Source organism: Sinocyclocheilus grahami, unplaced genomic scaffold, assembly GCF_001515645.1.
Source record: "Sinocyclocheilus grahami isolate Dianchi unplaced genomic scaffold, SAMN03320097.WGS_v1.1 scaffold1110.1, whole genome shotgun sequence".
Taxonomy (NCBI): Eukaryota; Metazoa; Chordata; class Actinopteri; order Cypriniformes; family Cyprinidae; genus Sinocyclocheilus; species Sinocyclocheilus grahami.
This window is the reverse complement of record NW_015506289.1, coordinates 183,147-201,547: the sequence shown is the minus strand read 5'-3', so window position 1 is coordinate 201,547 and position 18,401 is coordinate 183,147. Positions and strand designations below refer to the sequence as shown.

The 18,401-nt window shown below is 33.7% G+C and overlaps 1 protein-coding gene across 5 annotated transcripts in view; it reads left to right on the top strand.

Moving 5' to 3' along the window:
* Positions 1 to 18,401, top strand: part of LOC107566895 (glutamate receptor 4-like) — an 86,717-nt gene that overhangs the window by 13,558 nt on the left and 54,758 nt on the right. For all 5 annotated transcript variants that reach the window (XM_016252457.1, XM_016252456.1, XM_016252455.1 and 2 more), the window contains exons 3-4: positions 4,287 to 4,526; positions 14,017 to 14,201. In XM_016252457.1, coding sequence (XP_016107943.1) covers positions 4,287 to 4,526; positions 14,017 to 14,201 — 425 coding nt within the window. The remainder of the gene's footprint in view (positions 1 to 4,286; positions 4,527 to 14,016; positions 14,202 to 18,401) is intronic.

The following is an 18,401-nucleotide window of genomic DNA, read 5'->3' as shown; positions in this document are numbered from 1 at the left end:
TGACGAAGCGGATATCGTCCTCTTTTGGAAGACCAAACAAAGTAGTTTCGCTTTCACAACGAAGCACACAGCGCATTCACAACATGACGGCGGCAACAACAATACTACAGCGAGAATAAAAGTTACGCCTTCTTTCTTTGCGTGAACATTTGGGCGGCGTTATGCAAATCTTCCCACATAGTGACGTAGACATGTGGGGGCGTGTTAGAACGAGGCGTTTTAGGTAGGCGTGGCTGACTCTTAGCTTTTATAAAGAATATCTCTTTGGATTTGAGACTTTAGTCTTTGCAACTTTACAGATCTTCTTTATGCACCAACAGCTTGTAACACTCCAAAGAGAAAGGAACAATTGAAATCGCATCATATGACCCCTTTAAAAAATGTGCGCGCACACACACACACACACACACAAACATGAGCCTCAGACACAGATCCGCTCTTCTTTTTCCCCACACGACGAGCGACTATAACAGTCACAGAATGACATTGTTAAAACGGCCTCTTTTAACACAGAAACAGAGCGAGACAGACAGACAGAGAGAGAGAGAGAGAGAGAGAGCGAGAGAGAGAGAGAGAGAGAGACAGAGAGAGTGATGTCTCTGATGCCACTGAAGTCGACATGAAACGCTTTTCACAACCCATTTTATCCTGACGTAATTCTGAGAGAAACGAGACATTCAATAAGAAGAAATATGTAGGACAAGACTTGATTCTATCCATTTGGAATCGATTGGGTCGTGAAAAGTGAGTGTTATTAGCAAAATAAACTAAAATTAAAATGAAAACTGATTATATTAAAATAAAAACTAGTTCTAATAATTTAAATAACAGATTATGAAAACATCAGTGTATGTATTAATGTATTGTATTAGTTTTTACTTTACATTTTAGTTATTTTAGATTTTATTTTTATGTTTTATATGTTTTTTATATTTCTATATTTTTATGTTACTTAAAAAGTTTTAGTTTAATTTGATTGTTTTTCCTCATTTTTATTTTTTATATGTAGTTTATATATATATATATATATATATATATTTCAGTTTTAGTTATTTTAGTATCAAGTTAAACTTTGTTTTTATGAAAAAATGGTGTAGGATTTACTTCGACTCTATTTTCACTCTAGAAAATTGCTAGTAATTTGCACAAATAATCACAAATTATCGGCAAACAATACATTGAATTAAACATTAAATTTTTAAGTAGAATTTTTTTTATTGACTATGTACAATATATATAATATTGCATCAGCAACTGACTGAAATAAAATAAGCTTAAGTTGTTTTTGTACCTTTTATTTCATGAAAAATTTTTATGGTTTTAGTTTTCATCAGTTTTAGTTAACTTTAGTGAAAATTGTAGTCAGTAATGTCATCTAGATTGCTCATTTTAGGTAACGTATTCTGACTACTTTTGGATTATTTTTGCCATAACTTGCAGATGTAAATGGGATTATCATTATATATAAAAAAAGATATAAAATATATTTCATTCTTTGTTATCAACATCATGAAATGCATTTAACATTACATTTCTCCAGGGTTTCCCAAACTGGGGTAAATATTTGATGTCAGTTATACATCGGAGTGTTTAGTAACTTGTGTAATTAACATTGTGTGATTGACTGAGAGGTGCTTTTGTCCTCCAATTCAGAAGCATGGACCGCAAATTAATTAAATTCAAATATACATGACATTTACATGGTCATTCTATATTGTGAATATTCAAAGCTAAATTATATGACACACAGTAGAATATTTAGAAATTGTGAATAATTGAATGCCATTGTGTGAATAATCTGGAACCATGTAATCCAAAAAAGTTACATTTTTGGAATCTGATTATATTATATTACACTTAATAATGCAAAATTTTGATGATAAATTATATCAAATTACAGTAATTTTCTCACCTCTCCGACAACTTTTTTTGAGGGCTGGAAATAATATGAACCTACTAGATACCTGCAAAACTCACCGCCTTGATGTCAGGGTGTTGCTATGTGGTTGCTAAGGTAGCTGTTGCTGTTGGCATGTTGCTATGCAGTTGCTAGGCGTTTCTGGGTTGTTGCTAGGCAGTGGCTCGCATCCCTCTTTCATTGTAAGTCTGTGGGTTTTTCAGGTTAACATTGTATAAATAAACTCCTCATCATGCCTCCTCCATACCTTCCTCTACGATCCGTCCATCCTGATCGTCACAGCACTTTTACTAACTGTTGCCTGTATCTCCATGGCGACCATCCGCCGCTGATATTCTGAGTAGAGAGTGGCGTTCAGTCTATAAATAACCCACAGACGGTTTGTCCTCCCATTAATTGGTCTGTCGATGAATCAGACGGTAAATGATGATGGAGGATGAGCATCTGACAGCACGAAGCACTCAACACATTTCTCACAAACTCTGATTGTGAGACGCAGAGAGATTTTCACACAGATCTTTAACATCTTAAACAAACACACTCGTACAGTGCATTATAAAAAATGAGCTTCTGAGAAAGACTGTTATGGCAGAAACACCTGAGTGACTAATAAAAGAGAAGTGCAGGAACAGACTGTTTGATCCTACAGTCGAAAACTAGAGTATGTCATTCATAGAAAGCGACAGAAAATGCAACGTTATAAACTTTCATCAAAGAAGCGACAGACAAACTCTGTGTGTGTGTGTGTGTGTGTGTGTGTGTGTGTGACTCCTTTGAAGATTAAACACTGACTACTGAAGTCTCTCTCTTTCACTTGCGCTCAGGAAAACATGGAAAATTTTGTTTATTATTGAACTTCAGTCTCACAAAAAACTGTCAAGAACATATTCATATTTCAAATTATTTCAATTTATCTCAGTAATAATGCAATGTAATAAAAAAAGTGGATATAAATACACACACGTGCACACACATATATTAAATTATTAAAAAATATATAAATATAAAATGATTTTTATGAAATAGAAATTATATATAAATTATTAAGTATTATTATTACAATATTACCATAATAGAACTTGTAATTGTAATGTAATTTATTCCTGTGATGGCAAATCTGAAATATTAATCATTCATTAATTATTAATTAATTTTACATTTCTAAGAAAGTATTTGGTGTCAATGCTGTATTTATTGTAATGTCTCAAATTTATGCAGGTATGTATTAAATTCCGTATGTTTATATTATAAAATGTTATATATAGTATAAACTACGGTGGGCGAGAAGTGCAAAGCAAATCACAATTCTGAAAACAAAATAACAAATTACAAACGCAAATGCAAATCTAAAAAACAAAATAACAATTCAGAAAGCACAACAACAATTCAGAAAACATTATAACAAGTCAGAAAGCACAACGACAAATTCAAAAACAAATTATGTGAAAAAAAAAGTTCAGCAAAAGGCGAGATCGAACCCGGGTCGATCGCGTCAAAAAGCCAACAACCCGTGTTTATCCATCTGCACCACTGGAGCTGATGATTTATAGCTGCTTTTAAGTAAATCTAAATAGACACCCCGTATTTTTTATTCCAGAGTAAGGGCAATTCATACAATACATTTAAACTGAGCTACTTTAATACCATCTCCGAACTTTCTACCACGACTCTGCTGTTCTTCGGCTGGTTCTTCTCTGTATACGGTGATTGACAGATGTCTCGTCCAGTCAGCGGTGAGTAATCCCAAACCAATGGCGCTGTCTCAAACTATACCTACCTCTTCCGGTTTGTCTGATTTGTCGTTGTTTTTTCGGACTTGTTAATTTGTTTTCGGATTTGTCGTTGTGTTTTCTGACTTGTTATTTTGTTTTCAAATTTGTCATTGAGTTTTCCGACTTGTTATAATGCTTTCTGAATTGTTATTTTGTTTTTTAGATTTGCATTTGCGTTTGTAATTTGTTATTTTGTTTTCAGAATTGTGATTTGCTTTGCACTTCTCGGCCACCGTAATAAACAGGTTATGTAATATATAACGCTAATGAAAATCTAATTAGAATCATCACTAAGAATAATTAGACAAAATACAGAAAAGTTAAACACCTGGATGTATTACAGTTATTAAAGTTTGGAGAGGAAATATTGTCATGACAATAATCTCTCAATGCAAAACATTTTTAAAAAATAAAACAAATTCTAAAGCTTCTAATTTTTTCATTACTTGCATTTCTTTTAATTTTGGGGTGAAATATGACAAATTTGGGCACATTTTTCTCTCTTGTGTTTTCTTCTCGTTCTTTACTGTGTTATGCAGTATGTTCTTTGTGCATCGTATGTAACACTGAACTGACTCTCTCTCTCTCTCTCTCAGTTTGTTCGCAGTATTCGCGAGGAGTCTTTGCGATCTTCGGCCTGTACGATAAGCGCTCGGTCCACACTCTGACGTCCTTCTGCAGCGCGCTGCACATCTCTCTGGTAACGCCCAGTTTCCCTGCCGAGGGCGAGACACAGTTCGTGCTTCAGCTGCGGCCGTCCATCCGCGGGGCGTTACTGAGCCTCCTGGACCATTATGACTGGAGCCGCTTCGTATTCCTGTACGACACCGACAGAGGTAAGAAACACACACTTGTGCATGCAGCCGTACTGAAAGAGGACACTATAACAAACATGAAGAGCCATTTTTGGGTTGTTTAAACATTTTCTGGTGTCTTGGTTTAATGATTTGTTTGTTTGAGCGGCCTGACATGTCAAACTTCTGTCTCAACCAAGCGGCAACCTACCGCTCTCTCTCGTGAAGCCAGCACGGAAGTGACTAAAACTGCAATTCATCGACTGGCCGCTAGAGGCTGGCTCCAAAAGAGAGGCAGTCCCATAGACTCCCCATGTTAAAATGGCCAACTTTACAGCAGATAAAAATGTTTACAGCCTGGTACAAAAAATTATTTTGGTCTATATAGCTAATTTTGCCCTTCATGACAACTGTGAGGGGGGTGAATGTTTTTATAACTCATCCGTTTAAATTATATTAAGCCTTAAAGTTCTGCATAATTAAGGGAGTGGCCACTTGAGTGACAGGTGGATTACCACTACTGTCACCACCATCGAGATAGGTGGGCGTGGTTTCAGCAACCAGCTCCCGCCTCTGTGCCCATTTTCGATTATCCGGGAGTGACACACGGTGACGCGCTGCCAAGATGGTGACGGTCCGCTCCGCCCACTTTGAGCTTCAAAACCACTCTTCAGAAACCTACGGGTGACGTCACGGACACTACGTCCATGCTTTTATACAGTCTATGGTCTCAACCAATCTTTGTAGACAGAGAGCAGAGATGAATGAGCAGTAGGAGTGTTACAGAAAACCTTTAGGAAAGGTTCATTAATTTTGCAGTTCGGTTTGCTACATAGTTCCAATTTAAACCATTTTAGACAAAAAACGAACAAATAGCCGAGACAGAAACAGATTTAACATTATGAGACTTTTTGTTTGCATGTGGCCTAAGGATGATTAGATCGCAATAATTTTTGAACATGAAACACCCAGCATCCACAGAGAAAAACTGAACGAAGGGACTCATTTAAATAATGTTACACATTCAGGGTTATTCTCGTTAATTAAAACTATTAAAACATTTTGTTTGTTGAAATGATGATGAAATATATCAAATAAAATAAATACTAGATGAAAAATAAACTAAACAAAAATGAGAAATGACACCTAGGCAAATAAGTAAATTAAGTTTAATTAGAAAAAAGTTTAAATTACTGACTGGAAAACTGAAATAAAAAATTTAAAATAAATGAAAATGGCAAAATTACAAAAAAAAGTTACTAAAATTAAAATAAAACTGAAAATATAAAAATTTAAATACATTTAAATCTTATTAAAATACTAGTAATAAATAATACTAAAATAAAATAAAATAAAATAAATATTAGAAAAACCTTAAACTAAACAAAATATAGAACTAACTAAAATAAGTGAAAGGACTTAAATTAATAACTGGAAAACTGAAATGAAAATAAATGAACCCTAAATAGTAATATAAAACAAATAATAAAAATGACAAAATTACTAAAAATTAAATTAAAATTAAAATAAAAAGGAAAATACATGAGAAAATACATAAAATACATAAAAAATTAATATTGTAATAAATAATACTAAAACAAAATAAAATAAATATTAGTTTAAACAAAATTAGTTGAAGCACTAAAATTACTAACTGAAAAACTGAAATAAAAAATGATGTATTGACTTATAAACAAATTTTCACTTAGTCAAACATTTCTTTTAGATATTTCAGGGATTAAAAGCAGATTGCTGTTGTTCATATTGGAAACATAATTCTATAAAAGACAGACTGATAAACATAAATATACTGAAGCTTCAGCTGAATCTGCACAAGCACTCACGTTTGTAAGCTGGCGTTGGTGTTGGAGTCACAGCTGCGGTCTAATTCTCTCGTCTGGCATCATGGGAGCCCCGCAGTGAGGCAGGACCTGAGTGTGCGAGTCAGGCAGGCCACTGTCCAGAAAAGGAGAATTTCTTGATATGATTTGCTCTTCATCGGCCCATTTTAAGCCCAGCATTCGGCCACAGAGCGCCCCAGATCTCCTGCCTGCTGTCGGTCCACTGCTCATCCTCGAGCCCAGAGCGACGCGGGCCGCAAGCCAATCATCCAGTCATCCGTGATCTCCTGCTTAAAGGCCAGAAAGAGAAGCTAATGGATCCACTCGCATCCGCTTTCTTCCCTCATCTTCATTTTCTTCGTCTCCTCCCTCGCTTAATAAGTGCTGATGTTTGAATTTGACTGCTAGTCTCTTGAGCCGCTTCATCCGAGCTGGCATCGAGTCCAAGGTCAATGCAGCGTGTTTTTCCCATCAATTTTGCCTTTGTCCTTCTGTTTTGAAATAAGCTGAAGCACTTAAATTACTAACTGGAAAAAGGAAATAAAAACCTAATAGTATTGTAAAAAATAAATATGAAAATGACAAAATTACTAAAAAATTTAACTAAAATTAAAAGAAAAACTGGAAATATAAAAATAAAACACTACTAATGCTACTATAATGGTAATAAATAGTACTAAAAATAAAATCAAACTATAAAAATGGCAAAATGATAAAAAAAATTTAAATATATATATATATATATTTATATATATATATATATATAATTTAATATAAATATTAAACATAATAAAATACAGTCAATATATAAATAAAAGTAATATTAATAAATAATGCTTAAAATATATATTTTAGATTAAAAAAATTTTACTGGACAAAACTTAGAAATGTTTAGGTTAAGTTTAAGTTGAAGCACTAAAATTATTAACTGGAAAACTGAAATAGAAATATATTTTTAAAAAATGACAAAATTATTAAAAAGTCAGATTAAAAATTAGAAACATAAAAAAATTATATAAATATAAAGTTTTATATAAACAAAACATATGTCAAAATATTAATAAAAACTGTAATAGTATATAAATAATACTAAAATAACACTACACATTACAGCACAAACTAAGGATGGACCAGGATGGTTGATTAATCAACTAGCTGTTCAAAAACAACTAGTCAGTTAGGGAGGTTAACTAGTGCCAACTTCTCAGAAAGTGTTTTAGCAATTATTTTTGTGAATCGTAAACGCTATTCTGATCTTGAGCCGCTTCATCTGGAGTTGGCATCGATTCCAAGGACGATGCAGCATGTTTTTCCTGACGGTTTTGCCTTTGTCCTCCTGTTTTTGTTGATTCTAGTGCTGAGGAGGTTTATCAGACTCATAGACACTCGGCTTGACCTCACACCTCCGTCAGCAGATCTGCATTGCGGATCTGTCTGCTAAAACGTCTCCGATCGCTCGCTCATGCACGTGAAATGGCTGATCGCAGGGGAACGTCCGGCTTGTCTGGAGATGTTAGCATCACTGCCAGCAGATATGGAAAAAAGATATCTATTCACAGATGAACACTAAACCCATACTGCAGATTAGTTTAGCAAGAATAAAAAAAATAAGACAATTTACTGACACGTAAAACAACCAATCACAGTTTGTCTTGTAGCTTGACTGACAATGAAAAGCTTGTTAAAAATACACTTTGTACATTTCCACAGAAAACAGAGAAGAAATAAACAGAAATGTGTGTAGATCTTAAGGGTGTGTGAAACTGATAAAAAATATCTCAAAATGTTCTGGTATTTTGCAGTTACAGAAATTCATGTTTTCGTTAAGGGCCACGTTTGCCACCTTAAACTGATTTCCAGAGGCATTTGACCTTTTCAATATAATTTTTTCTATCTTTATTCAATGTGCGTGTCATATTTTATGTCAAATTCTTATATTTAATCAATAAATTATAATATTAAGACACTATATTCTGTTACCAAATAAAAAAATCAATCAGTATCAGCAAAATCCATTTTTGCATTGCAAAACTGGCACAGAAGCAACATTTACAGCTGCATAAACAATGCTATGAGATTGTATTAAAATTAATATTTTACTTATTGAAATTTTACTTTAAATAAGTAATTGAAGCCATTTATTCAACCAATTCGTTCTAACTGCTGATTCATTCAGATAAATATTTAAAAAATAAATATTACAAATTTGAAATTATTATTATTTTATATTAAATGAGTAAGTCATTCAACCTATTCAATATTTATTAAACTAATAACATTTTCATTATTTAAATATGAAATTACTATTTTTATATGAAATTATAGTTTAAATATGCAAGTCACTGTCTTAATGGGTGAGTCACTGAGTCATTTATTCAACCGATTCATTTAAACAACTGATTATTTCAAGAACGAAGCAAGTAAATGTTGTCTTTATGAAAGGATCATTGAATCATTGATTCATTCAAACGGATGATTCGTTCAAGAATGAAGCAGGTGACTTTATGAATGGATGATTCAACTTAATTTATTCAAACGGATGATTCATTCAAGAAAGAAGCTGTAGTGACTGTCTTTATGAAAGGATATTTGAATCATTGATTCGTTCAAAAGCGATTCATTCAGAAATAAAACACAGCTATATTTCGCTCTGTATCCTCAAATGATTTAAAACCAAAAAATGATAAAAATTAGACAAGTCCAGTCATCAGTTTTTCATTGCAAGTTCTCGTAATATCGACCAACTTGTTTAACTGCACTGAATTATCAAATCAACCCTGATAGCACACGTACATCATGGAGACGTCTATTTGTCGTCTGTATTTACATCTGCAAGACCTATTTTTTAGAGCGTTTGCTCATCTGCAATACGTCTATGGGACGTTTCCTATCAGATGTCAAATAGACGTTTAGAAGATGTCTTTAAGATGCTTGTGATTTAGAATGAATGTAAAACTGACATCTTTAAGACGTCTATCAGATGTTTGTACACAGCAGATGCTTTCCAGATAAAGAGATCTTTAACAGACATCTTGCAGACATACATGCGCTTTCTGAGAGAAAGCTGGTTTCTGTAGGCTGTTAATTTGGGGGGGGGGGAGCATCTTTCTTCATTGTTGGTTATTCATTTCTTTTCTTTTTTTACCCCCTGTCAGCCACTTCAGGATAGTTGCACGGTGCTTCACTATGGATCACTAGCTGAAAAAAACAGCATATGCTGGTTAGGTATGTTTTGAAGCATGGCTGCTGGTTTAAGATGGTCCTTAGCTGGTTTGAGCTGGTTTAAGCTGGTCATGTGCTGGTTCTAAGCAATTAGCTTCTGCTCAGGACCAGCATATGACCAGCTTAAACCAGCTCATGACCAGCTAAGGACCAGCTCAAACCAGCAGTCATGCTTCAAAACATACCTAACAAGCATATGCTGGTTTTTTCAACAGGGGCGTCCGGTAGGTTAGTGGACGTCCAGGCTTACGTTCGGCGTGCCGTTACAGCAGTGCTGGAATCCGCTCGGCTATCAAATGTTAGCAGCACAGTTGAGCAAACATCTCCACTTACAGGCCCTGAGTAACTGACACAGCCGTCCCTACTGGCATGCTCACTTTAGCCGAGAAACGGACCATCTGGCAGTCTGGATCGGACTGTTAGCGATCGGTTCCAGCTACTGCTCCGCTTTAGTTTAGCGCTTTGACACTTTAGCCAGAGTCTCGCTACTGCTACCTTTATGAACACTGACTTTACACTGAGTGAAATGCTACTACACTGCCTACTACACAATGTGTACTGCATATGGCTTAATATTAAACAATAGTATGAGACAGTATGCACAGTACGGAATGCTAAACTGTAGTATGCCCCTATATGCAGGGGTGTGTCTAAGATTTTATAGTTGGGGTGGCAAAGGGGGGGCAAGAGCGCCAGGTACACAACTGCAGATTTGCTGAGGGATGTGCAAGATCAGTGTTGTCGCCTTTGTGTACTCTATTCCCTAACACCATCACAGAAAAATTTCAATCAGGGGTGAAAAAGTGACAAAGGTGCGACACCCACTTAAACTCATGATGGCCATATATTGCTCACATTTGAGTTAAGCAGTTTTGGAGGGATCTATGGTATTCTTTATTTATTTGCCTCAAAATATGCATATTTTTGTACATATTTACACAAAATTGTAAGAGTAAATGTAAAACTTCACTTTTAAGAATATCTTTTTTTTAATTAATGTATAATTCTTGGAAAATGTGCCATTAAGTGGAAGATTTCTGCCGCCTGGTTGAAAACGAACACTTATACTATGAAAATGACATGATATTACCACTATGACCAGTAGAGGGCTGCAGAGGATCACTCATTGGTTCATTTGCCGTTTCCAATTCAGTTATGTTCACTTTTTGCTTTTGGATTTACATTTAGACATTAGAAAATCACTAAAATAGCATTTTAAAAAATCACTTTTTGTCAAAGGTCAGCACTGTTTTGAACTGAAGTATGAATATTTTCCAAAAACTCATTGCATCACACAATGAATGAATCACACAAATTACCTTTTCTGAATTCAAAACAGCGATTTTTTGGCTAAATGTGACTAGTTGAGCTGTCCTCAGTTTAATGCTTTTTTGTTTGTTTGTCTTTTTCTGTTCTGCACCCCAGAATGTTTCCCTCCTCTATTCATTTTGTTTAGGATATGACTGTAACAATGTCGAAGGGTGAACTAATTTAAAATGCTAAACAAACGTTAAACAAACAAACAAAAAACATCTTCCTCCTTTGTTTATTTTTAAGCAGTAAACTTTTGATTATTTTATAAGAAGATTTTCACTGAATGATTTCACTAAAAGTTTATTTTTTTTAGTTTTAGGATGCAGTCAAATGTTGATGAAAGAGATGAGTTTTCAGCTGTCACTTGAAAATTGTCAGGGATTCAGCATTCTGGATGAGGGTGGGAAGATCATTCCACCAGCCAGGAACAGTGAATGAAAATGTTCTGGAAAGTGATTTTGTGCCTTTCTGTGACGGTACCACGAGCCGTCGCTCACTTGTAGATCTAATGCTTCTGGAGGGGATGTAGATTCATAAGAGTGAGTGGAAGCAGGAGGGTGCTGAGCCTGTGGCTGTTCTATATGCAAGCATCAATGTCTTGAACTTGATGCGAGCCGCAACCGGTAGCTTGTGCAGGGAGATAAAGAGAGGTGTGACTTTGGCCCTTTTGGGCTCAATGAAGACCAGTCGTGCTACTGCATTCTGAATCATTTGTAGAGGTTTGATTGTGCTTGATGGAAGTCCAGCCAGAAGAGCATTGCAGTAGTCCAGCCTAGAGATGACAAGGGCCTGGACAAGAAGTTGTGCAGCATGCTCCTGATCTTTCTGATGTTGTGCAATGCAAACCTGCATGATTGAGCAGTTTTTGCAATGTAGTCTTTGAAAGTCAGCTGGTCATCAAAGATTACACCAAGATATCTGACCGAACTTGATGGGGTACTTGTTGATGAGCTTAGCTGGATGGTGAAATCATGCTGTAGATTCGGAGTGGCAGGGAAGACGAGAAGTTCAGTCTTTGCCAGGTTGAGCTGTAGGTGATGTTCTTTCATCCATGCCGAGATGTCCGCCAGGCAGCCTGAGATCCGTGCAGCTACCGGTTGAAATTAAAGATAAGAGTTGTGTGTCTTCAGCATAGCAAAGGTAGAAGAAATCATGTGCCTGTATGATGGGTCCCAGTGATGTTGTGTATACGGAGAAGAGGAGGGGTCCAAGAACTGATCCCTGTGGAACCCCAGTGACCAGTTGATGTGCTTTGGATACCTCCCCTCCCCAGGCCACCCTTAAAGAGCTACCTGTGAGATAGGATTTACATATTTACAAATATATAAAAAAAATAAAGTTTAATAAAAAAAACATATTTTGAGTCATTTTGCTAACTGACACCAAATTTCTCCAAAACCTCTCCCTTTGAAGTAGCACATCACATGCCTATACATTCACATGTGCTGTGTTTGAGAAGCAGCTGGTACAGGCTGTGTTTACATGCGGAGCGAGAGGCAAGCGTCCGTCCGTCCATCCGTCCATCCACACACAGACTGGGGTTTGTGTACAGAGGATTCTCCAGCTCTCTGCTGCCAGTCTGTGTTTACTCACAGCACAGCTGGTGCCGTTTGTGTGTGTGTGTGTGTGTGTGTGTGTGTGTGTGTTTGTGTGAGCTCACGGTAATCTGTGGTCTTTCTGTGTGTTGTGGTTTGTGTCATATCTGTTGTTCTGAATCTGTTCACACACACACACACACACACACAGACGGATGCTGGACACTGCATATGTCCTGATGTCCAAAGTCCTGCGGTGCGACTAAAGGCCAGTTTAAAGGACATCTGTTGCTCTTGGCTGACATTACTGGCACACTGATGCAGAATACACACGGGACATTTGGACAGGAGACGGAGCCAGAGTTCAAACACACACCTGTAGAAACAAGATCACACACGCGCACGCACGCACGCACGCACGCACGCACACACACACACACACACACACACAGAGACAGTCTGGAAAGGAGAATATGGCAGAATTATGTTGCTTCTCACTTTTTAGCATTTGCATATAATTGCATTAAAGTTTATTTTTTCATACTTTGGCAGAGATAATGGAGTCAGTGTTATTTTTGTATTATAGTGATACTATTATAGTTTTTATAAATATTTAAATTCGTTTTTATATTTTCTGTTTTCATTTTCATTTTAGTTAAAGTTTTAGTAATTAGTTGTGTTTGTCATTTTTATGGTTTATTATTATTTTTAAAATATGTCTGTATAGTTTACATTTTTATTATTTCAGCTTTAGCTATTTTAGTATATGAAAATGTAATATCTCATTAAATTAAAATCAGAAATGTTGCTAAAATAAAATATTAATAATTAAAATAAGTTCACGTTTTTTTATATATTTTATTTTATTTTGGTTAACTTTTTTATTGAACTATAATAATAACCCTGAATGGATTTCTCAGTTATTTCTCTTTTAAGTGAGAAACTTTGTCTCCCATTGTTTAATAAAAAATAAGACACAAATGAGACAATAGATTTAGCTATTATCTGATTTATTTTGCATCTTACATTTTAGTATCTGCATAAAATTGCAGAAAAACTTTTTGTCATACTTTGAGAGACATAATGGAGTCAGTGTTTTTTTAGTATCATTGAGGTACAATTATAGTTTCAATTATAATTTTTTAAAAATATTTTTACATTTTCTCAGTTATTCCTCTTTTAAGTATCATCTTTGTCTCCCATATTTTTATAAAATAGACAATTAAGACAAAAGTTGACTGATACAGTAAGAGTAAAGAGATATTATATTATTTATGTTGCATCTTACTTTTTAGTAGTTGAATAAAATTGCATAATTTAATTCAATTATATTAACATAATGGAGTTCTTTTATTTCTTTCTTTTTTTTACAAAAATAGACACAAATGATGCAAATATTGAGTACATAGCTATCATCTGATAATCTGGACAATCAGATCATTTGCGCTTGGAAGAACTGTAGACGTTGCAATCTAAAAGTCTAAATTTCTCTATTTGTGCTCCATTCAATTTCTTTGCTGATATGACTGAGATCTACGAATATACAAATCTGTATAACATGCATGTTTAGGAAAAGATACACAGTCGCATTAGAGTGTTGTGATGTGTTGTTGTTGCTAGGATACGCCATCCTGCAGGCCATCATGGAGAAGGCGGGTCAGAACGGCTGGCAGGTCAGTGCCATCTGTGTGGAGAACTTCAATGACGCCAGTCACCGAAGACTGCTGGAAGACCTGGACCGGCGACAGGAGAAGAAGTTCGTCATCGACCTCGAGACAGAACGACTCCAGAACATTCTGGAACAGGTGAGGAAGACGTCTGCAACCAATTCTGATATTAAAGAAATCTAAATGAACCACATTTAGTGAGTGAAGTGACATGTGGCCAAGTATGGTGACCCATACTAGGAATTAGTGCTCTGCATTTACCCATCCAAAGTGCACACACACAGCAGTGAACACACACAAACCGTGAACACACACCCGGAGCAGTGGGCAGCCATTTATGCTGCGGCGCCCGGGGAGCAGTTGGGGGTTCGGTGCCTTGCTCAAGGGCCTTTGGGTTACGAGTCCGACTCTTTAACCATTAGGCCACGACTTCCCCCTATTTACTCTCTTATCACACAATCCTGGTCGAACGCATTTGATCAAATAAAATGCTCCACTATATTGTTTTTCTTGTGGAATATTCTTTTTCACAGAAATATATTACATTATGGAATAAATTGGGTTGGGAGTCCCATTTCATGTTGACTTTTATTACTCAATTTTTAATTTTTTTTTTTTTACAATTTAAATTTTTTATTTATATGTTTTAAATATTTAGATATTTAAAAAAGAATGTAAACATTACTGTATATATATAGTGCTGGAAACTCTTTACGCCATTTTGCTAACTGACTTTGAACATATTTTACAATATTGTAAAAAATGTATTAAAAATGTAACATTTATTATAAAACTATATATAGCTCTGTGAGTCCTTTGAGACATTTTGATAACTGACTTTGAACATATTCTAAAATATTAAATTTTTTTTAAATTAAATATTAAAAGAAAATATTAAAAACTTAAAAAATATACATTTTTAAGAATTATAAATATATATATATATAGTACTGTAAGTGTTTTGAATAGTTTTGCTAACTGACTGAAATTACTCTACAATATTTCAAATGAATTTCAGATTCTACAATGTTTAAAAATATTTTTTATAAATAATTATATTTAAATGTTTTAAATATTTTTATAAAAATATAGCCATTTTGACTGACTTTGAAAATATTATACAATATTATACAAAATATTATACAAAAATTTTAAAAATATATATTTATTTAAAAAATGTAATACATTTTTTAATATTTAGATAATTATATTATAAAATATATTTTTGAAAATCTATAAAACAGTATATTCTACAATATTTGTAAGTTCATTCATAGAAAACAATAATTACATTTTTAAAATATTTAGATATTTAAAAAAATATATATTTTAAATAGTACTATAAGTGCTTTGAGCAATTTTTCAGCAAGCTTTGAAATTATTCTACTATATTTTTAAATATATATTTATAAATATTTAGATATTAAAAATATATATTTTTAAAAATATTATAAAACACACACACACACACACTCACACTCACACACACACACACACACACACACACACACTCACACTCACACACACACACACACACACACACACATATGATGTTTTGCTAACTCACACCAAACTTCTCCAAAACCTTTCGTAGCTGACAAAATGCACAATGATCCTCAACCTGCACATTGATTGACAAGCAGAGAGTATTTCTGATAGGCTAAAAAAGCACAGGTCTGCCTCCCTAACTGTGTTTGTCACACTGTCAGTCTCACAAAACCCATTCCAGTAATATCTGTCAGGTAGCAGCCACACTTAATGCGTGGCATTCTAAAATACGAAATCGCTTACAGCATCTTTAAAGGAAAAGCATAAAAACACAAATCACAGCGAGCCGGAGGGATCGCAGAGCAAGACGAGCGATCTGTGTTTTCCTTCTGGCCTGCGATTTGTTATTTTCTCGGTGACTCGCTCTGATCCCTCCTCCTGCCTGCGGAGCTTCTCGCTGTTCCTCACAGAATATGAGCACGCTCTGTCTGTCATGTGCATTGAAACTCAGAATAACACGATGTGCAGAGAGACAGAGACGAGAACAGGTGCTCACGAAACCGCTGCCAAACAGCCTGAAACAGACACGTCACAGTGATGTGATCTCACACACAAACAGCCAAAACAACCACCATATTTACAACACAGCGGCATTTGTGACCCTGCAGCACAAAAGCAGTGTTAAGTCACTGGGGGATATTTGTAGCAATAGCCAACAATACATTGTATGGCTCAAAATTATAGATTTTTCTTTTATGCCAAAAATCATTCGGATATTAAGTAAAGATCATGTTCCATGAAGATATTTTGTAAATTTCCTACTGTAAATATATCTAAACTTAATTTTTGATTAGTAATATACATTGCTAAGAACTTCATTTGAACAACTTTAAAGATGATTTTCTCAATATTTAGATTTTTTTGCACCCTCAGATTCCAGATTTTCAAATAGTTGTATCTCAGCCAAATATTGTCCTTTCATAACAAATAGTGCTCCAGGGTCACATTTTTCCTAGCTTAACGCAGGTCAATCAGGTCAAACACCATCATGACAGCAGTTTGACAAGAACCTTATTGAGAAAGCTAATTAATCATTCAGTTTAGTGCCATTTGAATACTGATGCCAACAATAATGTAAACAATAATGCAGGAATACCGAAAAAATTTAATGTTTTTTTTTTTTAAGAAATTGATACTTTTATTCAGCAAGGATGCATTAAATTGATGAAAAGTGACAGTAAAGACATTTATAATGTTGTGAAAGTTTTCTATTTCAAATAAATGCTGTTCTTTTTACCTTCTTCTTTTTTTGGCAAGTTTTACAAGCACAAGTAAAATTTTCCTAGAACATGTAAACTCTAGTTCTCTAGTTCAATCATATATATTGTTAAATTACAGTAATTATTTAAAGAAATAAAATCATTAAAGTAATAAGTATTTTATATTAAAATGTATATATTAATATAAGTGTATAAATATATACATTTATTAATTTCTTTCTTAAATATATAATTTCTTTTAATGTAACAATTCATTTAATACAATCTTAATTAATTTTTATTCACTTAAAAATGTTAATCATTTAACATAATTTAACATAATTTTAATGCTTTTTTTATTCATATAAAAACATCTCTGCCATCACTGGAATTTTAAAATGTATTGTAATAATATTCCACAATATTTTATTTACATGTTTTAAATATTTAGATATTTAAAAATATATTTTCTAAAACGTATACAATTACTGTATATATAGTGCTGTAAGCTCTTTAAGCCATTTTGCTAACTGACTTTGCAAATATTTTACAATATTTTTAAAATGTTTTATTAAAAATGTTATATTTATTATAAAACTATATATAGCTCTGTGAGCCCTTTGAGATATTTTGATAACTGACTTTGAACATATTCTACAATATTTTTTAAAAATGTTTAAAAATTAAATATTTATTAAAAGAAAATATTAAATACTTTAAAAAATATTTAGATATTTCAAAATATATATTTAAGAGTTATAAAAATATATATAATACTGTAAGTGTTTTGAACAGTTTTGCTAAATGACTGAAAATGTTCTACAATATTTAAAATGCATTTCAAATTCTACAATGTTTAAAAATATTTTTTTATATAAATAATTATATTTAAATGTTTTAAATATTTTAAAGAGTCATTGTGACTGACTTTGAAAATATTCTACAGTATTATACATGATTAAATAAATGCAGCCTTGTGAGCATAAGAGACTTCTTTCAAAATCATTAAATAATATTTATTATTAATTTACAATAATTATTATATAATATAAAAATAATTACAGTAAGAATTATTTTTAATACTAAAATGTATACATGTGTATATTGATTTGAATTAAAAAAATAATTAAATATAATTAATTTAATATATTTTAATGAATTTGTATTCATTAAAAAAACAGCTTTGCCATCACAGAAATAAATTACATTTTAAAATGCATTGCAATAGAAAAAATTTAAATATTTTAAATTGTAATAATATTTCTCAATATTACTTTTTTATTGTAGTTTTAAGACTTCTTTCAAAAATGTTTAAAAACCCCAAACTTTTGAATGCTAGTGTACATTAAACGGGCCTCATGTGTAACAGCTCCATGGTTCTCGTGCGGTAATGATGTTCAATATGAGCAGCAGAAGGAGTCACAGCTCAGCTCTCAGTACGTCTGATCTATGAACTCTGCGATTGCGGGGCGTTTGATTGTTACATGGTCCGTCTGTTCCACAGGCAGACCTCTGAGGTGCCCATCTATCAGCCTGACAGCAGACTTACACACACGCACACACACACACACACACACACACACACACACAC